The sequence below is a fragment of the Plecotus auritus genome (genome assembly GCF_963455305.1).
Source record: "Plecotus auritus genome assembly, chromosome: X".
In the NCBI taxonomy this organism is placed as follows: Eukaryota; Metazoa; Chordata; class Mammalia; order Chiroptera; family Vespertilionidae; genus Plecotus; species Plecotus auritus.
In genome coordinates this window covers 31,205,134-31,229,510 of record NC_137784.1, presented here as the reverse complement: position 1 = coordinate 31,229,510, position 24,377 = coordinate 31,205,134, and the positions used below count along the sequence as shown (strand labels likewise).

Genomic DNA, 24,377 nt, shown 5'->3' with positions numbered 1-24,377 from the left:
TCTTTAAATATAAAATTTTGTGCAGAAACACATAATAATTAATGGAAAGTTATATTTTATCTATTAATTTTACTGCATATATGTGCAAGGCTCTATAGAGTGACATAATGCATAATTATTTTAAATTCATGAAGTTAAGTGGTAAATTCTATTCAGAAGCATTTTGGGAAATATTAATTACAGAGGAAAATAGCTAATTTGCATACACATTTAAAAAAAGAAATATCTAAAATGATTTAAAGGATTTATGTTGGCCCTCGATGGCTTGGCTCAGTGGATACAGAGTCAGCCTGAGGATTGAAGGGTCCTGGGCTCAATTTTGGTTAAGGGCACATGCCCAGGTTGCGGGCTCAATCCCCAGTTGGGGGAATGCAGGAGGCAGCCAATCAATGGTTCTCTTTCATCATTAATGTTTATATCTCTCACACTCCCTCTTCCCTTCCTCTCTGAAATCAATAAAAATATATTTTTAAAAAAGGGTTTATGTTGGCTGTTATATATCTAATATATTAATTTTATTTTAAAAATCACATAATTAAGCAGCTAATTGATTTGTATATTATATTATCAGATCAACACAAATGTTTTTATTATTTTAAAACAAGTACATAAAATTAATGTTAGTTGTTATTGAAATAAAATAGCCATTTACATAATGCTTTTTTGCTTTTCTTTTGAGTGATTTGCAAGAAAATCACTCAGTTATATCTCTTATTTACAGTTATGATGTCGAATAATAGAGAGGAAGTTATTGTTGATCAGGAAAATGGACCAACCATCAAAAAATTCCAAAGAGAAAATAAAGGTAAAATGATTTTTGTTTATTTGATGTACATATAAAGGTCAGATACTAACTCAATTAACATCCCAGTACTGTATATTGCATCCACATTTCCCCAAGTCATAATAAATTCATATTGGCTTTAGATAAGTGACTTTTATAGTAAAAAATAATGCTTACCTGAAGCTTGTTTATTTGATGTTATAAATTACATAATCAGCCTGAAATATGTCTGGTTGAGAACATAATCCTGAAGCCCTTTTATTATGCTTGATTAGAGACATTTGACCTTTTATTTATTTATTTATTTATTTATTTATTTATTTATTTTACAATTTTACATGCACTTTGTTAACTATTTTTAAATGACTCACCATTTGATGCTTATGTTTGAAAAACTGAGTTGCTGTCATGAAAGAGAGATATTCCCATCAAACCTCAAAAGTAATTTTAAGAACGTTTGCTAGATCATTCCATTTGAGGAACCAAGATGGCAATGTAGGTAAATGGTGGTACTTGCATCCTCACAAAATCACATCAAACTTACAACTAAAATACAGAACAACTATCATTCAGAACCGCCAGAAATCTGACTGAATGGAAGTGTTACAATTAGAGAGTTAAAGAAGAAAAGCACATACAGACTTGGCAGGAGCGACGGAGGCATGGGACAGGCTGGTCTGACATCCACATATGTGTGTTTTTAATCAGAAGAGATATCTTGGCTGAGGAGGCTTCCCATGAGGAGCAACAGATCCCAGCTCCACATCAGACCCCTAACCCAGGATTTCAGAGCCAGGAAGAGGCATCCCCATAACTCTGGGCTGTAAAAGCAAGCAGAGATTGTGGCTGAGTGACACAGAGGCTGCAAGAGTACCGGGTAGTTTCTTTTAAAGGGCTTGCTCACAGACTTACTTGGACTCATTTCCTCTGAGCTCCAGCACTGTGGCAGCAGCTTAAAAGAGTCCAGGGACATACAGGGATGAACTAAATTGTGTGGCATCAGGACAAGAACTCAGGGACAGCTTTCTCCCAGTTAAAATGCTGGGAACTTCCCTCACAGAGCTGACTGGCAGGTGCCATATCTGAGACTCCATCTACCTGGCTCACACTATTTGTCCCAACCTGGTGATTCCATGAGATTCTTCCCCACCCAATTTGCAGCCACACCCAAGTTGTTTGCAGTGTCTTTTCCATATGAATGGCCTATTCTGGCTCAGGATTTAGGCTTTCCTAAAATCACTCAAACAAGCAGCAGCTGGACTCAGTGTGCCACAGGCCTGACACTAGCAGTGGCTGGCTAAGGTTCACAGCTTGGCTTCTCCTGAACATATCTAAACCCAATACAATAGCAGCCATCTGCAGATCTTCTGGAGGTCATGCTGGCTGGCCCTAGACAAAGCAAAGGCAGTTGCTGACTTTGCACCTCTGTAGAGGCCCCAGAGCCAGTGCACCTGATGGACAGCTTCGGATGATACCAGATTCCAGCTCTACCATGTGCATGAGCAATACACTCAAGGGACAGACACATACCAGGTGTACAGGTTAATAATGTGGATTTTGTAATCCAAGAAAACACAGTAATTTTAAGAGAAAAATCAAAAGTGCTTTATTCAAAGTAATGTCCATCGCTAGCTACACATTTCCCCCATTTTTCAGGTACTTTGTGGATCTGTCCCAATAAAACTTTTCTTTTTTTTTGAAGCAAACCATTCAGAGACCCAATTTTACACTTCTTTGTATGTTTTGAAGTGCTGCTCAGAAAGTGCATGTGCCATCAATCCAAACAAGTGGTAATCTGAATGAGCAAGGTCTGGTGAATATAGTGGGTGGGTTAATACTTCCCAGGCAAGATCTTTTAACGTGTCTTTAACTGGTTTTGAAGTGTGTGATGGTGCATCATCATGAAGCAAAATTACTTTTCCGTGTCTTCTGGCACATTCTGGTCACTTCACAATCAAAGTGTGGTTCAAATTGATTATTTGTTGTTGGTAGCAATCAGTATTAATGGTTTCACCTGGTTTCAGAAGCTCATAATACACCACACCTTCCTGATCCCACCAAATGCAGAGCATTATCTTCTTTCCGAAGCGATTTGGCCTTGCATTCAATGTTGATGGTTGACCTGGATCAACCCATGATTTTGTGCATTTGGGATTCTCAAAATAAATCCACTTTTCATCGCCAGTCACAATTCGATGCAAAAGACTTCCTTTCATGCCGTTGAAGCAACATTTTACTGATGACTTTTCAGTTTTCCATTTGTCTTTCGTTCAGTTGATGTGACACCCATTTTCCTTTCTTTGAAATCTTTTCCATTGATTGTAAATGATCAGAAATTGTTTGTGAGCAACGTTTAATTTTTCTGCGAGTTGTTTTTGAGTTTGACATGCACCTTCATCCAATAATGTTTGTAATTGTTGGTCTTCAAACTTTTTCGGTAGATCTGGATGTTCTTTGTCTTTCACATCGAAATCATCATTTTTAAAGCATTTAAACCAGTGTCCACAAGTATCTTGAGATGGAGCATGTTCACCATAAGCTTCCCAAAGTATTCAGCAGCACTTTTCTTAAAAATAATGAATTAAAACTTCCCACAAATGCTCTTTTTTTTTGGCATGAAATTTGACATTTTTAAGTGTAAAAATATCTATAATGTTAACACCTTCAGAAAATTTGACATATGAAATTTTGAAGCTTGTTGTCAATACAACAAAATAGCATACATATCAAATCGCATATATATCAACATATGTGTAACCCCATCTATTGAAAAATATCCACGTTATTAATCCGTACACCTGGTAGAGCACCAAAGTCCCACTGAAACAAGTCCTGCTCCATACAGGCATGTCCTGCACAGCAGATCTTCCACTGTAGACGCAGCAGGTCCTCACAGCCAATTGGCCTGAGGGTCAATTTCTCTTAGTGATACCCACAGAAATCAAGGCCCCACTACAAGAGGACAGTGCACACAGCCCAAACAGGCATGCACCTAGAGTGCCCAGCTCAAATGACTGGGGAGGTTGAGCCACAGGGACGACAGGACAACCACTACGTTAAGTGACTCTACAAACTCCAGGAGACAAAGCAGTTCTACCTAATACATAGAAACAAACACAGGGAAGCACCCAAAATGTGGAGACAAAGAAACATGTCCAAAAAGATAAAACAGAAGAAATTTCCAAAAATAGAACTAAATGAAATGGAAGCAAGCATACTACTAGATACAGAGTTCAAAACAATAGTTGTATAGATGCTCAAGGAACTTAAAGAGAACTTCAAGAAACAGTGAAAATATCAAGGAATTTAGTGAGAATATCAAAGACATGAAAAAGGACCATTCAAAAATGAATTATACACTAACTGAAATGAAGAATAATTTACAGGGAATCAACAGTAGATTAGAGGATGCCAAGAATCAAATAAACGATTTGGAATATGAGGAAGCAAAAAAACACCTAATCAGAAGAGAAAAAAAGATAACAATCTAAAAATATGAAGATAGCACAAGGAGTCTCTGGGACAACTTCATGCATACTAGCATTCACATGATGGTGGTGCTGGAAGGAGATGAGAGGAACTATGAAATTGAAAACCTATTTGAAGAAATAATGACAAGAAAATTCCCCTACCTGGTGAAAGAAATAGACTTTCAAGTCCAGAAAGTGCAGAGAGTCCCAAAAATATGAACCCAAAATAGCCCACACCAAGACACATCATAATTAAAAGTTTAAATACAAAGAGAAAGTCTTAAAATCAGCAAGAGAAAAGCAGTTAGTTACCTACAAGGGAGTGCCCATATGACTGTCAGCTGATCTCTCAACAGAAACTTTGCAGGCCACAAAGGAGTGGCAAGAAATATTCAAAGTGATGAAAAGTAAGGAACAAGATTACCCCACCCTGCAAAGCTATCCTATATAATAAAAGGCCAATATGCAAATCAACCAAACGGTGGAACGACCAGTCGTTATGATGTGCACTGACCACCAGGGGGCAGATGCTTAATGCAGGAGCTGCCCCCTGGTGTCAGTGCACTCTCACAGGGGGAGTGCTGCTCAGCCAGAAGTCTTGAGCCGGGCTCATGGCTGATGAGTGCAGTGGTGGTGGCAGGAGCCTCTCTCACCTCCACATCAGTCAGACATTCCCTGAGGGCTCCCAGATTGTGAGAGGGTGCAGGCTGGGCTGAGGGCCCCCCCCCAAGTGCACGAATTTTGTGCACTTGGCCTCTAGTCATTTATAATTGAAGGTCCTATAAAGAGCTTCACAGACAAGAAAAAGCTAAAGGAATTTATCACCAGCAAACCAGTATTACATGAAATGTGGAAAAGTCTTTAAGAAGAAGAAAGACAAAAGATAAATATATGAACAATAAAATAACAATAAATACATATCTATCAACAATTTAATCTAAAAATGAAAATAAATGATCAAGTAATCTGATGAGCAAAATAAATTGATGAATTAAATAGTACCAGAGACATGGACATATGGAACTGACTGACGAATCTCAGAGAGAAGCGGGGAGGATGGGTGGGAAGAGATTAACCAAAGAACTTATATGCATGTATGCATTACACATAGACACAGACAATAGAGTGATGAAGCCCTGAAGTAGGTCAGGAGCTAGTTGGAGGAGGGGAAAGGGAGGGGAAAAATGAAGTATACACTAACTGAAAGGGGGGAGACCATCTATAATACTCTCAATAATTAAGATATATACAAATAACAATAAATAAATAACAAAAAAGGGGAAGAGATCTGTAATACTCTCAACAATAAAGATATATATATATATATATTACATTAACAAAAAATATGTATGCTAATTTGGACACTTCAAATGAAAGCTAAGCAAGGTACTCCAATCAAATACCTTGAATGTTGGTAGATATGACACCATTCTAGCTTTTGAGCAACTGAAGTGCATTGATCACATCTGCACAGTAGGCAGTTTTTTCTTAGGATATCTGTTAAAAAATGTAGGGAGAGTAACAATTTCATAAAGCTTTGTACAACCTTGCTTAAAAGGCTGCAAAGGTAAGAAAAAGGTAAACTATATCAGCATATTTCAAAATATTTTGGGAAATATATTAATCAACCTCAAATGGTTGTAAGCATATTTTATAAGTTATGCATTATGACTGTTACCATGAGTTAGACAGTAACTGTAAGCTGAAGAACATAAACTAACATGTAATCTATCCAATCATCAGATGATTTGTTGGTACTTCACAATGGGGTGCATTTTTTCTATCTCTACTAAAGATGCTCTTAATATATAGAAAAAAGAGTTCATGAACTGAAGAGTTAATGGATACATTTTTCTTTCTTCTCTTGATTGAACTTCCTAAAACCTACATGAGTATTTTGGTTAGAATTTGGAATAATGTATGATTTTAATTTCATTGATCCATGGTTGTTTTCCTTGCCACATGTTTAGTATTTCTCATCCAAGCACTGAATGGCTATACCCTCTGAGATGTAAATGATTGATTTCAGAATAGTCCAAAAGGAAGAAGTCAAGTTCAGCATAGTAAACTACCCAAAACTTTTACACTGGTAATGAACTTCTAGTTAAAGATGAACTTCATTCATAACCCAATAATAGTTTGTTCCTGAAACCTCTTTCCCACCAACTAAGTCATGACTATTTAAAGAACAGTTTGGTAGTAAAACAGTTTTTCTAGGAAAATATAAACCTGCACCTGATTTCATTGGAACTGCAAACCCCTTAAGTCAAAATGTCATTTAGGAGTGGCCTGAGTGCTTCAAGTACATACTTCTGTGTCTAATGAGAAATCAGCTGGAACACTTGCACAGATAGATGCACAGGTCACTGATTTTCATAAAATACACAGTGGTATCTACTGGCACTTTTGAATCTCTCACTATAGAATGGCACAGTTTTACTCAGTTCAAAGAGGTTTGTCACACATACTGATGAAGACATTAATAGACAAGAATGGCATACTAATGTGAATCCAGGTTATAATAGAAAGCTTTCTTTTAATTGAGGTGGTCTATGTCTATTACTGCCACTTAGAGTTGTGATATTAAGATGAACTATATTTTCCTCAAATAAATTTTGTTATTAAAATGGAATGTAGTTAAAGTAGAAGTCTCAACATTTATTATGACAAGTAAGCAGTTTATACAACTATGGCAAACATATGTTTTCACATCTGTTTTGGGTAATATCATCATGATTCTAAAAATGATTTATAGCTTTGGAAATTATAAAATTCCAGCTTTGCTATTATGTGGAAATTTTTAGAAAATGAAGAAATATTATGTAGTCTGTCTCTTATTGCACCTTGTAAAATTGGGTGATAGTGCGATACATGTCTCAAATGATAATTTGAATTTTGCCTTAAAATTTTATATGCATACTATTCAAGTTTTTATTATCTGGCCTTTCCTGACAGTAATGTCCATCTAGACTGAGTCAAAAATGACTTACCAAAATAGCTATTGAATTTTGACTCAAAACTCTAGTTTGACTCAAGTTCTTTATTTTGACTATACCAACTGGTCAGTTAAGTGAAGCCTTTGATTTTACTTTCCACAGACTTTGTCAAACAAATTGACCAAGTCAATTTGCATATTACAACATTGTGTTACATGGTTTTCAACAGCTCTGGTATTCTTAGATTTAGAATAGTTGGGATAATCCTCCTTAGTTTATCCATGTAAAAGCAAAGACACAAACCAAGACCCTCTTCCCTTGACAGTCTTTGGTCTCTGAAACCACTAGCAAGAATAGGGGCTTTTGATATTACATTTTGTATTTAATATATTTATTGAAAACTATGTACGTGTAAGAAGCACTGATGATCAAATCTTAAATACTATGGAAACAGTGGAGTAATAAATTTATCATCTAGCCCAAAACTTGAGTCCTCTGAACATTTAAAATCAATACACAAACTAAAGATGAAAAGCTTTCCAGTTTTAACATCTTTCAATCATAAGACTTTAAAGCATATCTCATCTTGAATAAAAGTATTATATTTATTCATATGCAGATAGGCTAATTTTACATTAGAGAAGGTTTTGGGATACATATTGACACTATAATAGTCTAAATATTCTGTATTTTATAAGATGCCTCTCTTTATCTATTCCTGAGAAAACTTAGTGCTACACTAAATCTTTAAGACCTAGTGGCACTATTCAGGTGCTTGGAAATGATTATTGACCATCATTAAATGGGAAATATATCTTTTGAATATTATTTTTTGAATAAGATAGACTGATGCACTGGTGCAACTAAAATATATACATCATTGCAAATGTACTTTATGATGAAGTTAAAATACATAATGGTGATTTCATTATATGTGGAATCTAAGGAACAAAATAAACAAACAAACAAAAGAGAAACAGACTTATAGATACAGAGAACAAATTGACCATTGTCAGAGGGAAGGGGGTCTGGGAGACTGCATGAAAAAGGTGAAGGGATTAAGCAGTATAATTTGGTAGTTTCAGAACAGTCACAGAGATATAAATTATAGCATAGGGAATATAATCAATAATATTGTGATAATTATATATAGAACCAGGTGGGTGCTTAAAGCATTAGGGGGATCACTACAAAAAATGCATGGTTTTCTAACAACTTTGCTGTACATCTAAAACTAATACAGAATAATACTGAATTGAAAAATAAAAAAAATACATAACAGAAAGTAAAATACACATTTTTTTGCATTTTATATCATTCAGTAATTCTAAATAGAAATGAGAAAAACAAGAAACATAGCTTAATTGAAAATTTCTTTGAATTACTTTCATTTATAAAACTTTCTATTTATAACCAAGTATACATTCACAGTAAGTTGCAAAAAGAATATGGAGGGATCTCATGTACCATTCAACCAGTCTCTCCCAATGGTAATATCTTATGTAATCCTATATAATAAAGAGGTAATATGCAAATTGACTGTCACGTCCTCGCAAAAGATGGCCACCCACATGTGGTCACAAGATGGCTGCGACAAGATGGCTGGCTTGGAAGGGTAGTTGTGGGCGATCAGGCCAGCAAAGGAGGGCAGTTAAGGGTGACCAGGCCAGCAGGGGAGGTCAGTTGGGGGAAACCAGGCCGGCAGGGGACAGCAGTTAGGGATTACCGGGCTGGCAGGGGAGGGCAGTTGGGTGCAACCAGTCCTGCAGAGGAGGGCAGTTGGGGGCAACCAGGCCAACAAAGGAGGTCAGTTAAGGGTGACCAGGCTGACAGGGGAGGGCAGTTAGGTTAACCTGGCCAGCAGGGGAGGGCAGTTGGGGGTGACCGGGCCTACAGGGGAGGGAGGGCAGTTCAGGGGGACCAGGCCTGCAGGAGAAGGCAGTTGGAGGCAACCAGGTCAGTAGGGGAGGGCAGTTGGGGGGGACCGAGCCTGCAGGGGAGGGCAGTTGGGGGAGATTGGGCCTGCAGGGGAGGGAGGGTATTTGGGGGGACCAGGCCTGCAGGGATTGGGCTTAAACTGGCAGTCGGACATCCCCTGAGGGGTCCCAGATTGGAGAGGTTACAGGCTGGGCTGAGGGACACCCCCCCAGTGCATGAATTTTGTGCACCAGGCCTCTAGATATATGATAACAAATTAAGAAAATTTACATTGATATATCCACAGACCTTATTCCAATTTCACCAGTTTTACACACATTCATTGTTGAGTATATCTGTATATGTATCCCTTTAATGAATTTTGATCACATCTGTAGATTTTTTTTAACTCCTACCACAATCATGATATAGGGCTATGATAACTGGTTAATATCCAAAATATAAAAAGAAGTCATATATCTCAAAAGCAAAAAATAATTTGATGGAAAAATAGGCAGAGGATCTATGTAGACATTTTTCCAAAGAAATACAGGTGAACAACAGACATATGAAAAGATCCTCAACATCATTAATTACCAGAGCAATGCAAATTAAAACCACAATGAGATATCACTTCACACCAGTCAGAATAGCTATTATCAAAAGGATAGGAAATAAATGTTGGTGAGGATGTGGAGAAAAGGAAACCCTTGTGCATTTTTGGTGGGTATATAAATTGATGCAGTCACTGTGGAAAAAAAGTATGAAGATTTCTGCCAGAGGGGAGAGGGGTTGGGGGACTGGGTGAAAAAGGTGAAGGGATTGAGAAATACAGATTGGTAGTTACAAAATAGCATTGGATACCTAACGTACAGCATAGGAAACATAGACAATAACATGGTGTCAGGTGGGTACTGGAATATCAGGGGAACACTTTGTACAGTAAATGATTGTCTAACAACTTTTCTGTACACCTGAAACTAATGCAAAATAATCTATAATAATAAAAACATAATATGCTAATTAGACCAGATGTCCTTCTGGACATCCTTCTGGGATGAAACCAGGGCTGCAGCCGCAAGATTGGGGCAGCCACCCACAGCTGCGAGGGAGGGATCCAGGAAGCCGCTATGGCTGTGAAGGCCTACTCTTGCACAAATTTCATTGAATATAAACTGTAATTGAAAAATTAAAAAATAACTGACATACGATCCAGAAATTCTACTTCTGGGTATTTATGCAAAGAAAACCAAAAACACTAATTTGAAAAGATATGTACACCCTTATGTTCATTGCAGCATTATTTACAATAGCTAAGATATGGAAACAAACTAGGTGATCATTGATAGATGAATGGATAAAGAAGGTGTGGTATCTATATTTAATGGAATGCTACTCAGCCATATAAAAGAATAAAGTTTTGCCATTTGCCATAATGTAGATGAACCTTGAGGACATTATACTAAGTGAAATAACTGAGACAGAGATATATACTGTAAGAAAAACAAATATTGTATGATTTCACTTATATGTGGAATCTATAAATAGATAGATAAATAAATAAATAAACAAAAAAACAACCTCATAGATACAGAGAGCAAATTGGTGGTTGCCAAAAGTGAGGGGGAATGGAGGTGAGCTGAAATGAGTGAAGGAGATAAAGACTTTCAAATTTCCAGATATAAAAGAAATAAGTCATATTGATGTAATGTACTGGATGGTGACTATAGTCAATAATATTAAATTGAAAATTTGAAAGTTGCTAAGAAAGTAAATCTTTTTTATGGATCCTGTGTGGGACAACCATGACTGATGTTCCAAAATTTTCATTAAATTGTGTTGACTACACCCAGTTTTATCAGAACAGTTACAACATATACAAACAGATGACATACTACCATGCTTGCTCCTTTTTTTTAAAAAAAAAAAAGATTTTTTATTCATTCATTATTTTTTTTATTTGTTGATAGTATTACAGATGTCTCCCATTACTACCCCCCTTTACCCCCTCCACCCAGGCCCTACCCGGCCCCCAGGTCTTCACTACCCTATTGCCCATGTCATTGGGCTATGCATATCCTAATATATAAAAACCCAGGGTCCATAACAACTGACCGAAGGCTTGACTGAACACAAGAAGTCAGTCCTGTAGTCAGTGCTGGGTTGCCGTGGCAACCAAGCATTGACTGCTGCCGGTGTGGGTGTGGCGACCCAGCACTGACTGCTGAGGGGGCTGCGGATCAGGCCCGGAGAGAGGCCCAAAGAGAGAGACAGGGTCTGATCCATAGCCTCCATGGCAGCTGTTGATCAGCTGTTGCCTCTCTCTTTCTCTCTGGGATTCGCCCACAGTTGCACCTCTCTTTCTCTCCAGGCCTCTGCGGTAGCTGCTGTTCAGCCCCACCTCTCTGATCAGGCCTGGAGATAGGCCTGGAGATGCTGACTGGCATAGAACCCAACCAATCAGAACAAAATCTTGGTGAACTGTGAGGAACCAATGGCTGCCTAGGAGGTGGAGCTTTTGACGCTAACTGGCATAGAAACTGACTAATCAGAACCAAATTGGCCAGCAGGGAGGACAGTTGGGGGTGAGATCAGGCCTTTAGGGGAGGGCAGTTAGGAGTGATCAGCCAGGCAAAAACAGTTAGGGGCGATTAGGCAGGCAGGGGAGAGCAGTTTGGGTTGAGATCAGGCCAGCAGGGGAGGGCCATTGGGGGTGAGATCAGGCTGGTGTGGGAGGGCAGTTGGGGTAACCAGGAAGGCAGGGGAGGGCAATTGGGGGCAAGATCAGGCAGCAGGGGAGGGCAGTTAGGGGAAATCAGGTAGGCAGGCAGAGGCAATTAGATGCAATCAGGCAGGCAGACAGAGAGGTTAGGGGTGATCTGGCAGGCAGGTAGAGGCAGTTAGGGGTGATCAGGCAGGCAGGTAGGTGAGTGGTTAGGAGCCAGCGGTCCCAGATTATGAGAGGGATGTCCGACTGCCTAAACCAGCAGTCAGACATCCCCCAAGGGATCCCCGATTGGAGAGGGTGCAGGCTGGGCTGAGGCAACCCCCCCTCCATGTACAAATTTCATGCACCGGGCCACTAGTATATATATATATGTATATATATATATATATATATATATGTAAATATAAAACCCTAATATGCAAATAGACCAAATGGCAGAACAACCAACCGAACAACTGAACAACCAGTTGCTATGACGTGTGCTGACCACCAGGGGGCATGTGCGGAACATAGTGGGCATCGGGTGCAGTGGGATGGTGGAGCAGGTGAGCAGGGGCACCAGACTAAGGCAGTGCTCCAGTTGCTGTCATCAGTGTGAGCCTCTGGTGGTTACTGAAAATTCTTTGCTCCCATGTACCGCAGTCCCACCAGGCACTTGCACCTGCTGCCGGTGCTGGCCCTGCTCTCACCAGCTGTTGGTACTCTCGCACCCACTGCTGGCACCTAGTGCTGCCCCCAATTGCCCAACACTGTCAGTGGGTGTTAGCTGCGGCTGCCAGCCCGTATTGTCCCTCAGGGCTTCTCCACCTCCCCCTGCTTCTTAGGGGCAATCAGGGCTGGCAGCCACCTCTCACACCCACTGCTGGCGCTGGCCCTGCTTGCACCTGCTTCTGGCACCCGGCATAGGTTCTTGTCACTCAGCACTGTCAGCAGGTGTGAGAGGCAGCTGCCTTCCCCAATCACCCCTGAGTGCTTCTCCATTTCCCCCTACTCCTGAGGGGTGATCAAGGCAGCAGCCACCACTTGCACCCACTGACAGCCCCAGCCCCGCTCACACTCACTGCTCATGCCAGCCTCAATTGCTCCATGCCATCAGTGGGTGCAAGTGGGGCCGGAACCATCAGCATGTGGGAGTGGTGGTGGTAGTAGGGTTGTCTGTAGAGAGGGGACTGGGGGCCATGGCAGGAGGGGCCGGGCAGGGGTACGGAGGATGAGCTGAGACCCATCCCTGTGCCCACCACAGCCTCGCAGCCCACAGTTCCTTTCAAGGTGCACTAATTTGTGCACTGGGCCCCTAGTCTACATATATAAAAAGCTAATATGCAAAGTGTCCCCTCGGGAGTTCAATCGCTCACTATGACATGTTTTGACCACCAGGAGGTGGCACAGAACATGGTGGGTGAACAGTGGCGGTGGCGGGGCACTGAGGGAGTGAGGGAAGGAGGAGGCAGGGAGGCGGGGAATCTGATTGGCCCTGATCACTGTGCACAAGTTTCATGCACTGGGCCTCTAGTAAGTATATAAGTTCTTTGGTTTATCTCTCTTCATCCCCCCACACACAGAGGTACATCAGTCTGTTCCATACCTCCATGCTTCGGGTCTTATTTTGTTAGTCAATTTGTTTTGTTTGTTAGATTCCACAAATAAGTGAGATCAATTATTAAAAGATCTCATTACAGAAAAAAGTTCAACATTGTGTGGTGATGGATGGTGGCTTTACTTACTATAGCAATCACTTTGTAGTGTATATAAATGTCAAATTGTTATGTTGTACACCTGAAACTAATGTAATGTATCTCAATTATACTTCAGTAAAAAATATAGGACTGTTCAAGGACCACAGGGGTGTCTTTCCTGCTATTCCTTTATTAGCCCCCTCTCCACCTTGATTCCAAACTCCTGATAACCAATATTCTATTCTCCAACTCTATAATTCCATCATCTTAAGAATGTTCTAATGAAATCATACAGCATTTGACTTTTTTGAGATTTTTTTTTTCAGACAGCATAATTCCCTTGATATTATCCAAATTCTTATATATGTCAATAATTTTTGCCCATTTTATTGCACAGTAGTATTCCATAATATGTAGGTACCACATTTTGTGTAATCATTCATCCATTGTAAGTATCTCACTTCCAGTCTTTATTATTATTAAAGTTTCTATGAACATTTATGTACAGGTTTTTATGTAGGTATAACTTTTCATTTCTCTGGGATATATGCCCAAGAGTGCAATTTCTGGGTCATATGGTAAAAGTATGTATAGTTTTATGATAAGTTGCCAAAGTATTTCCTGGAGTGGCTGCACCATTTGTATATTCCTTATCTGCAATATATGAATAGTTTAGGTTGTCCACAACCTTATTAGTATTTTGTGTTGTACTTTTAAAAATTTAGTTTTTCTCATGGGTGTATATAGTGATATCTCATTGTGGTTTTAATTTATATGTCTCTAACTACAGGCCCGGTGCACAAAACTTGTGCACTGAGGGTGGGAGGTCCCTCAGCCCACCCTGCCCCCTCTCACAGTCCGGGAGCCCTCAGGGGATGTCCTACTGATGGCTTAGGCCCACTCCCCATGGCCCTAAGCCTCCCTCTGCAAGAGGCAACCTGGCTGATCAGGGGAAGGCACTGCCACCATCACCTTGCTACTGCTGCCACTGCTGGCCGCCACAGCCCCAAGGTGTTTTCATCAACATGGACTCCAGTCTCTTCATCACGAAAACATAACAACTTTCTTTAGGCATTTTCAAGATGTCTCCTTCATAGGATATGACATTTCTTTCTTTTTTTTTCAATCCTCACCTGAGGATATGTTTCCATTGATTTTTAGAGAGTGTGGAAGAGAGAGGGAAAGACAGAGAGAAACATCAATGTGAGAGGGACACTGCGATTGGCTGCCTCCTGCATGAGCCCTGACCTGGGCCCTGGCCAGGAAGGAGCCTGCAACCTAGGTACATGTCCTTGATCTGAATAAAACTTGGACCCTGCAGTCCACAGACTTAGGTTCTATCCACTGAGCCAAATGGGGTAGGGCAGGATATGACATTTCTAAGCCCCTCCAGCAGTGGACCTTAGTTTTTCCCTCCAGGAGTGAGGTAGAAAAACCCTAGATCACCTTCTTGGATTCTTATTAGGCAAGTTATCAAGAACAATGTGAGTAGTGTATGGGGAGCTTAGCCAATGAGTGGTCAGAAAATGTGTTTACTCTGCAGCTCACTTGCAGATGCGGGACTGCTGGCGAGGGCATGCCCTCAGCTGCGAGCGAGCCCTCTCCCTCTCCCTCTCCCTCTCCCTCTCCCTCTCCCTCTCCCTCTCCCTCTCCCTCTCCCACTCCCTCTCCCTCTGGTCCACTCTCTCTAAAAAGGAGTGAAAAAATATCCTCTGGTGAGTATTAAAAAACAAAACAAAACACAGACTAACAGGCCTCCTCCTTGGAGATGCTGAATATGTAGGCCTGAAAGAGAGAATTCTTGGCTCTGTGAAGATCCCTACATGAATTTTATTAACAATATTTGGAAAATTAGCCTAAGTCACACCAATAATTCAAGTTTTTGTTTTTCTTTTTTCCAGGGAAGAATCAGATGATCTTTTATTTTATTGTGTCAAAACAAAATTTTGCACGTGTTAAATACATAATTCTTATTCAAATACATAATAGCAGATGCAAAAGTTCTGTTTAACTAAGTGAAGGGACTGGCAGGATGATAATGCTGTTCAAAGGAGATTGCCAAAGATGAAAGCCTGAAGTAAAACTGCTAAATTAGATACAATATGGCTAATGTCCTATAGGACAATAAAACCATGACTTTTTGAATTGGTGTGTCTTCTAGACAGAAATTAGTTACATCTTTAAAAGCCTAAAAATTCTTTTCATCTTCTCACTTTGCTGATCATTATATGTAACCTTCCAGGGCTATAAAATGTCCAAGTATATGGAACTTATTTAATTGTAAATAGTGTAAATAGACTTATGTGTTTCATAGAAAAGGAAATGATTATTCTGTGGGCCTCCAATGCCCGAATTATATTGAAAGGACTTGCTGTCAACATTTTACTCTGGGCCTGTGCTCGGCCATGGAGGCTGCAGGCAAGCCTGCCCTTTTCTCTCTTGGCCTGCAATCGGCTAGGGAGGCTGCGGGTAGCCCGCCCTTTCTTCTCTGGGCCTGCAATTGGAGAGGCTGTGGACAGGTTTGCCCTCTCTTTTCCCAGACTTCGCTTGGCCATGGAGGTTGCAGGATGGACCCCTGTCCCTGTCTATGTCCACTCTGGCTCTGGGGGGCTTGCCCAGGCTGCGGCTGGGAGCTCCAGCTGGCCCCCGTCTCCCTGTCTGTGTCTGCTCCAGCTCTGGGAGGTTGGCCCAAGTGGCTGCACAGTGTCTCGGCCGGCCACCCTGTCTCTGCCTCCAACTCTGCTCAGGGCCTCACCTGCGAGCACAACCTCCTCTTATCTGGTTGTGAACCGTTACGGTGTCCTGGCCTAACCTAATTTGCATATTACCTCTCTCTTCTCTCTCTCTCTCTCTCTCTCTCTCTCTCTCTCTCTCTCTCTCTCTATATATATATATATATATATATATATATATATATATATATAGATGGCTAGTGATACTGAATCCCTTATCCATATATTCTTTTTATGAATTGTCTTTTCATGTCTCTTCTTTATTATCTAATTGGTTTTGTTGTTTTCATATTGAATTTGAGAAAATTTTAATATATTCTAGATATAAGTTCTCTGTTAAATATGTGGTTTACAAATATTTTCATCACTCTATAACTTGTTTATATATCCTCTTAAAAGGATATTAAGCAGAACAATTTTTAAAAAATGATGAAATCAAATTTGTCATTCTTTTCTTTTATGTGTCAAGTCTGAAATCTCTTTGCCTAGCCCTATGTCCTGAAGACTTTCTTCTATGTTTTCTTCTATAAGTTTTATTTTATACTAGAGGCCCAGTGCACGAAATTCATGCATGGGGGGGCGGGTGTGTGTCCCTCAGCCCAGCCTGCACCCTCTCCAATCTGGGACCCCTCGAGGGATGTCTGACTGCCTGTTTAGGCCTGATCCCAAACGGGCAGTCGGACATCCCTCTCACAATCCAGGACTGCTGGCTCCCAACTGCTCACCTGCCTGCCTTCCTGATTGCCCCTAGCCACTTCTGACTGCCAGCCTGATGACCCCCTAACCACTCCCCTGCCTGCCTGATTGCCCCTAACTGCCCTTCCCTGCAGGCCTGGTCACCCCTAACTGCCCTCCCCTGCAGACCTGGTCCCTCCCAACTGTCCCCCCTTGCAGGCCTGGTCCCTTCCAACTGCCCTCCCTTGCTGGCCATCTTGTGGTAGTCATCTTGTGTCCACATGGGGGCAGCCATCTTGTGTGTTGGAGTGATGGTCAATCTGCATATTACTCTTTTATTAGATAGGATAGAGGCCTGGTGCATGGGTGGGGGCTGGCTGGTTTTCCCTGAAGGGTGTCCCGGATCAGGGTGGGGGTTCCCTTGGGGCGTGGGGTATCCTGGGTGAGGGGCCTGTGGTGGTTTGCAGGCCAGCCACGCCCCCTGGCGACCCAAGCGGAGGCCCTGGTATCTGGGGTTTATTTATCTTCTACAACTGAAACTTTGTAGCCTTGAGTGGAGCCAAGCCTCCTGCTTGCTCCGTGGCCGCAGCCATTTTTGTTGGGATTTATTTATCTTCTATAATTGAAACTTTGTAGCCTTGAGTGGAGGCCTGGGCTGGCCAGGGTGTGCGGAAAGCTTGGCTTCCTCCATTTTCGGGGAAACCCAAGCCTCCTGCTCGCTCTGTGGCTGCAGCCATCTTGGTTGGGTTAATTTGCATACTCGCTCCTGATTGGCTGGTGGGCATGGCTTGTGGGTGTAGTGGAGGTACTGTCAATTTGCATATTACTCTTTTATTAGATAGGATTTTACATTTATGATCATGATATCAGGTCAAGGATGATTTTCTTAGCTCCAGCACTATTTGTTTTAAATTTTATTTTTTTAATTACAGTTGACATTCAATATTACTTTATATTAGTTTCAGGTGTACAGCATAATGGTTAGACAATTATATAATTTACCAGTGAACCCCCAACAATTCAAATACCATATTATCGACTATATTCCCTATGCTGAAATTTATATCCCATGACTAATTTGTAATGACCAAATTTTACTTCTTAATCCCTTCACTTCTTTCACCCATTATCCCAACCCCCCTCCCCACTAGCAACCATCAGTTTGTTCTCTGCATCTATAAGTCTGATTCTGGTTTGTTTGTTAATTTATTTTGTTCTTTAGATTCCACATATAAATGAAATCATATGGTATTTGCCTTTGACTTATTTTACTTAACATAATATGCTCTAAGTTCATCCATGTTGTCATAAATGATGAGTTTATTCTTTACTAGTATATGACCAAATAATATTCCATTGTATAAATGTACCACTACTGTTTTTTTAAATGAAGTTGTAATTTTTTATTGATGTGTGTGCAACATTACATTTCATTTTTTTCTTCCAATTTTAGTTTGCATTAGTTTCAGTGTACTGTTTAGTGGTTTGACAATTATATACTTAACATAGTGTTTCCCTGTATAAGTCTAGTACCCCAACTGTCACTATACATAGTTATTCCAATATTATTATGTTCCCTATACCTTTACATACCCATGACTATTTTGTAACTGCCAATTAGTGCTTCTAAATCCAATCATAAATTTTACCCAGTCCCCAAACCCTCTCCCCTCTGGCAAACACCAGTTCACTCTCTGTGTCTATGAGTATGTTTCAATTTTGATTGTTCATTTACTTTGTTCTTTGGATTCCACATATAAGTGAAATAATATGCTATTTGTCACTCTCTAACTGAATTATTTCAGTGAGCATAATAGATTTGGGGTCCATCAATCCATCACAAATGGAAAAATTACATTCTTTATTATGGTAAGTAATATTCCATTTTAAATATGTACCACTGTTGTTGTTTGTTTGTTTTTTATCAACTCATCTATTGATGGGCAATTTGGCTGCTTAAATAGCTTGGGTGTTTTAAATAATGCTGCAATGAACATAGGGGTGCATATGTTCTTTCAAATTACTGTTTTGGGTTTCTTTGGATAAATCCTCAGAAGTGTAATCACTGGATCATAAGGCAGATCCATTTTTACTTTTTATTTTTGTGAAACTCCATACTGTTTTCCATAGTGGCTGTACCAATCTACATTCCTACGAGTAGTGCATGAGGGTTCCCATTTTTTCACATCCTCACCAATAACTGTCATTTGTTGATAAATTTATGACAGCCCTTCTGATAGGTGTAAAGTTATAACTAATTATGGTATTAATGTGCATTTCCTGACAATTAGTGACCTTGAGCATCCTTTCATATGTCTATTGGTCTGCTGTATATCCTCTTTGCAGAAATGTCTCTTCAGGTCTCCTGCCCATTTTTAATTGGATTGTATGTTTTATAGCTTTTGAGTAGTATGAATTCTTTATAAATTTTGGAAATTAACTCCTTATCAGATGTATCATTGGTAAATATTCTCTCCCATTTAGTAAGTTGTCTCTTCATTTTCTTTTTTTGTTTTGTATTGTTTTTTAATTTTATTTTACTGTTGGCAGCATTACAGATGTCTGCCATCCACCCCCTTCCCTATTACTTCCCTCTGCCCAGCCACTATCCAACCCCACAGGTCTTTAGCACCCTATTTTTCATGTCCATGGGCTATGCATATATGTATATAAATCTTTGGTTTATCTCTCCTTATCCCCCCACCTCCATTTGGAGGTATGTCAAACTATTCCATGCATCCATGCTTTGGGTCTTATTTGTTGGTCAATTTGTTTTGTTCATTAGATTCAACAAATAAGAGAAATAATGCGATATTTGTCTTTCTCAGATTGGCTTATTTCACTTAGCATAATAGTTTCTAGGTCCATCTATGCTGTCCAACAGGGTAAAAAATCCATCTTTTTATAGCTGCATAGTATTCCATTGTGTAAATGTCCCACAGTTTTTTATCCATTCATCCACTGATTGGCACTGAACTGTTTCCAGCTCTTAGTTATTATAAGTAATGCTACTATGGACATAGGATGCATATATACTTATTGATTGGTGTTTCAGGGATTTTAGTATACTGTGTATTCCCAGCATTTTTATGAGTGGATTTATTAATGATAGCCATTCTGACAGGTGTGAGGTGTTATCTCATTGTGGTTTTGATTTGCATCACTGTGATGATTAGTGACTTTGGGCATTTTTTTATATTTCCCTTTTCCATTTGTACGTCCTCTTTGGAGTAGTGTCTATTCAGGTCCTTTGCCCATTTTTTAATTGGATTGTTTGCCTTCCTTTTGTTGAGTTGTATGAGTACTTTGTATATTTTGAAGATTAACAGCTTATCAGATATATTATCAGCAAATATGTACCCCATACAGTGGGTTCCCTTTGCATTAAAAAAAATATATATATATACATATATATGTATATATATGTGTATATGTGTGTGTGTGTGTGTGTGTGTGTGTGTATATATATATATATATATATATATATATATATGTGGTATATGTGTACTGAGTGGCCAGATTATTATGATCTCTGAACATATAATAATTTGGCCACTCAGTATATACATATACATATACATATACATATACATATACATATATATATATATATATATATATATATATATATATCCCAGTGCATGAATTCGTGCATGGGTGGGGTCCGGCCAGCCTGGCCAGGGGGAGGGGACATGGGTAGTTGGCCAGCCTGCCTGTTGGTCGAACTCCTGGTTGAGGGGACAATTTGCTTAGTAGCCTTTTATTATATAGTATATACACTGAGTGGCCAGATTATTATGCGTTCAGAGATCATAATAATCCGGCCACTCAGTGTATATATATTTATTTATTTCAGAGAGGAAGGGAGAGGAAGAGAGAAATAAAAACATCAATGATGAGAGAGAATCATTGATCGGCTGCATCCTGGATGCCCCCAACTGGGGATCAAGCCCACAACCTGGGCATGTGCTTTCGCTGGAATTGAACATGGGACCCTTCAGTCCACAGGCCGACCCTCTATCTACTGAGCCAAACCAGCTAGGGCTCACTTTGCATTTTGATGGTGGTTACTTTTGCTGTGCAAAAATGTTTATTTTGATATAGTGCCATTTGTTTATTTTGTCCTTTGTTTCTCTTACCCTAGGTGATATATCAGCAAAAGTTTTGGTACATGAGATGCCTGAGATTTTACTGCCTATTTTTTTTTCAAGGATTGTTATGGTTTCATGGCTACATTTAAGACTTTTATCTAATTTGAGTTTCTTCTTGTGTATGGTGTAAGTTGGTGGTCTAGTTTCATCTTTTTACATGTGTCTGTTAGTTTTCCCAACACCATTTGAAAAGACTGTTTACACTCCATTGTATGTGATTGCCTCCTTTTTCAAATACTTATTTACCATAAGGGTATGGGTCAATTTCTGGGGTCCCTGTTCTGTTTCATTGATCTATCTGCCTGTTCTTGTGCCAGTACCAGGCTATTTTGATTACAGTGGCTTTGATTACATAGTTTGATATCTGGTATTGTGATCCCAACAACTTTGTTCTTCTTTCTCATGATTGCTGCAGCTATTTGGGATCTTCTTTGTTGCCATATACATTTTTTGGAGTATTTGTTCTAGTTCTGTGAAGTACGCCATTGGTATTTTAATAGATATTGCAATGAAACTATAGATTGCTTTGGGTAGTATGGACATTTTAATTATGTTAATTCTTCCAACCCATGGTATACTGTTCCATTTGTTTTTATCTTCTTCTATTTCTTTTTTCAAAGTCCTATAGTTTCCCAAGTACATGTCTTTTACTTCCTTGGTTAAGTTTATTCCTAGGTATCTTAGTTTTGTTGCTGTTGCAATGATAAATGGGATTGTTTTTTTCAGTTTCTCTTTCTGTGGATTCACTATTGGTGTATAAAAATGCCATCAACATCTGGATGTTGATTTTGTATCCTGCTTCCTTGCAAAATTCATTTATTAAGTCTAGTAATTTCGTGATGGAGACTTTAGGATTTTCTATGTACAATATAATGTCATCTGCAAATACTGTGTTTTACTTTCTCCTTTCCAATTTAGATGTCTTTTATCTCTTCTTGCCTGAACATCATGGGTATGACTTCCAGTACTATGTTGAAAAAGAGTGGTGAAAGCGGACTTCTTTGTTTTTTCCCTGTTCTTAATAGGAACACTTTTAGTTTTGCCCATTGAGTATGATGTTGGCTGTAGGTTTGTCATATATGGCCTTTATTATGTTTAGATGTGATCAATCTATTACCATTTTGCTGAGAGTTTTTATCAAAAATGGTTGTCCCGTTTTGCCAAATGCTTTTTCTCCATCTATTGATATGATCATGTGATTTTTGTCTTTCAATTTGTTTATGTGATGTATCACATTTATTGATTTGTGAATATTATACCAGCTTTGCATCCCTGGAATAAAACCCACTTGATCATAGTGTATAACGTTTTAATATATTTCTGGATCACCTTGCTAATATTTTGTTGAGGATTTTAGCATCTGTGTGCATCAGGAATATTGGCCTGTAATTTTCTTTCTTTGCAATGCCTTTGGTTTTGTTATAAGGATAATGCTGGCTTCGTAAAAATAGCTTGTAATTGTTCCTTCCTCTTGAATTTTCAGAAAGATTTAGAATAGAACAGGTGTTAGTTCTTCTCTGAATATTTGGTACAATTCTCCTGTAAATTTATCCAGTTCAGGATTTTGTATGCTGGCAGTTTTTAAAATGTCTGCTTCAATTTCATCAGTTGTTATTGGCCTACTCAGCTTTTCTGATTCTTCCTGTTTGAGTTTTGGAAGATTGTATTTTTTGAGGAATTTGTTCATTTTGCCCATATTGTCCAGTTTGATGTCATATAGTCATTCAGAATATTTGATAACAATCCTTTGTATGTATGTAGTGTCCATTGTGATATCACTTCTTTCATATCTGATTTTATTTATTTGGGTCCTCCTCTTTGTTTCTTGATGAGTTTGGCTAAGGCTTGATCAATCTTGTTTATCTTTTCAAAGAGCCAGCTCTTGTTTTCATTGATCTTTTGTACTGTTTTGTTTGTTTTTTCGTTTCTATGTCATTTATTTCCACTTTGATCTTTATTATTTTCTTCCTTCTACTTCCAATGGGCTTTCCTTGCTATTCTCTTTTCAACTTGTTTAGTTGTAGGGTTAGATAGTTTATTAGTGCTTTTTCTTATTTCTTGAGGTAGGCCTGTAATGCTATGAACTTCCCTCTCAGGACTGCTTTTGCTGTGTTTTATAGGTTTTGGGTGGTTGTTCGTTTATTTTCATTAGTTTACAGAAAGTTTTTAATTTCTTGCTTGATCTCATTGGTATTCCACTCATCTATATATATAAAAGGTTAAGTGACCATCCAGCCGTCTGACCATTCAACTAGCCAGTAGGAATGATGCACACTGACCACCAGGGGACAGACACTCAATGCAGGAGCTGCCGAGCTGTGGTAACTTGGCAGCGGCGGTTTTTGGGTGATGCACCCCAGAAGCAGAGAGGAGGGAGCCCAATCCTCAAGGGGCCATGCAATTCCACCTTTGGCCATGGGTTATGTTGTTGCTGGGGCACTGTCGGCCCCGAGTCTGGTTTACTTGCATTTACATTCCACACCCTCTACTATAGCAACTTTGCAGAGTGCCCTCTCACACTCTGGGACCCCTCAGGGGATGTAGGAGAGCCGGTTTCAGACCGATTCCCACAGGCCAGGCTGAGGGACCCCACCTCCCGGAGGGACCCCACCTCCCGGAGGGACCCCACTCACTCCATAGATGCCCTTCAAGCTGCGTCTCTGCCCAAAGTGTGTCCCGCCAGAAGGGACCACAGGAGGTTGGCTCCAGGGCATATCTGGCCAGTCTCACCCAGTTCCCTGCCCCCCTGCCACCTTCTAATTAATTTCCTTTCAATCTGCATGAATCTGCACACTGGGTCACTAGTTATTTAATAACATCCTATTTAGCCTCCATGTCTTTGAGGTTTTTATTGTATTTGATTTCTACCTTAATGCCATTGTGATCCAAGAAGATGCTTGGTATTATATGAATCTTCTTGAATTTGTATAGATTTGTTTTGTATCCTAACATGTGGTATATCTTTGAGAATGTTCCATGTACACTTTAGAAGAATGTATATTCTGTTGCTTTGGGTTGAAATGATCTGTAAATACCAGTTAGATTCATCTGATCTACTGTGTAATTTAAGGCCTATTTTCTTGTTGAATTTATGTCTGTAAGATTTATCCAGTGATGTCAGTGGGATGTTAAGTTTCCCTACTGTTACTGTATTGCTGTGGATCTTTCTTTGAAAGTCCATTAAAAGTATATATATATATATATATATATATATATATATATATGGAGAGAGAGATATAGAGATAGATAGATATATTGATATATAGATATATAGATATATAGATATATATTGATATATATTTGGGTGC

At 39.5% G+C, this 24,377-nt stretch overlaps 1 protein-coding gene across 1 annotated transcript in view; it reads left to right on the top strand.

Annotated features, from left to right (window-relative positions):
• Positions 1–24,377, top strand: part of DACH2 (dachshund family transcription factor 2) — a gene marked incomplete at its 3' end in the record, with an annotated part of 454,016 nt that overhangs the window by 362,346 nt on the left and 67,293 nt on the right. Inside the window, exon 6 of the mRNA XM_080652343.1 lies at positions 722–805. Within this exon, the coding sequence (XP_080508469.1) occupies positions 722–805 (84 nt within the window). The remainder of the gene's footprint in view (positions 1–721; positions 806–24,377) is intronic.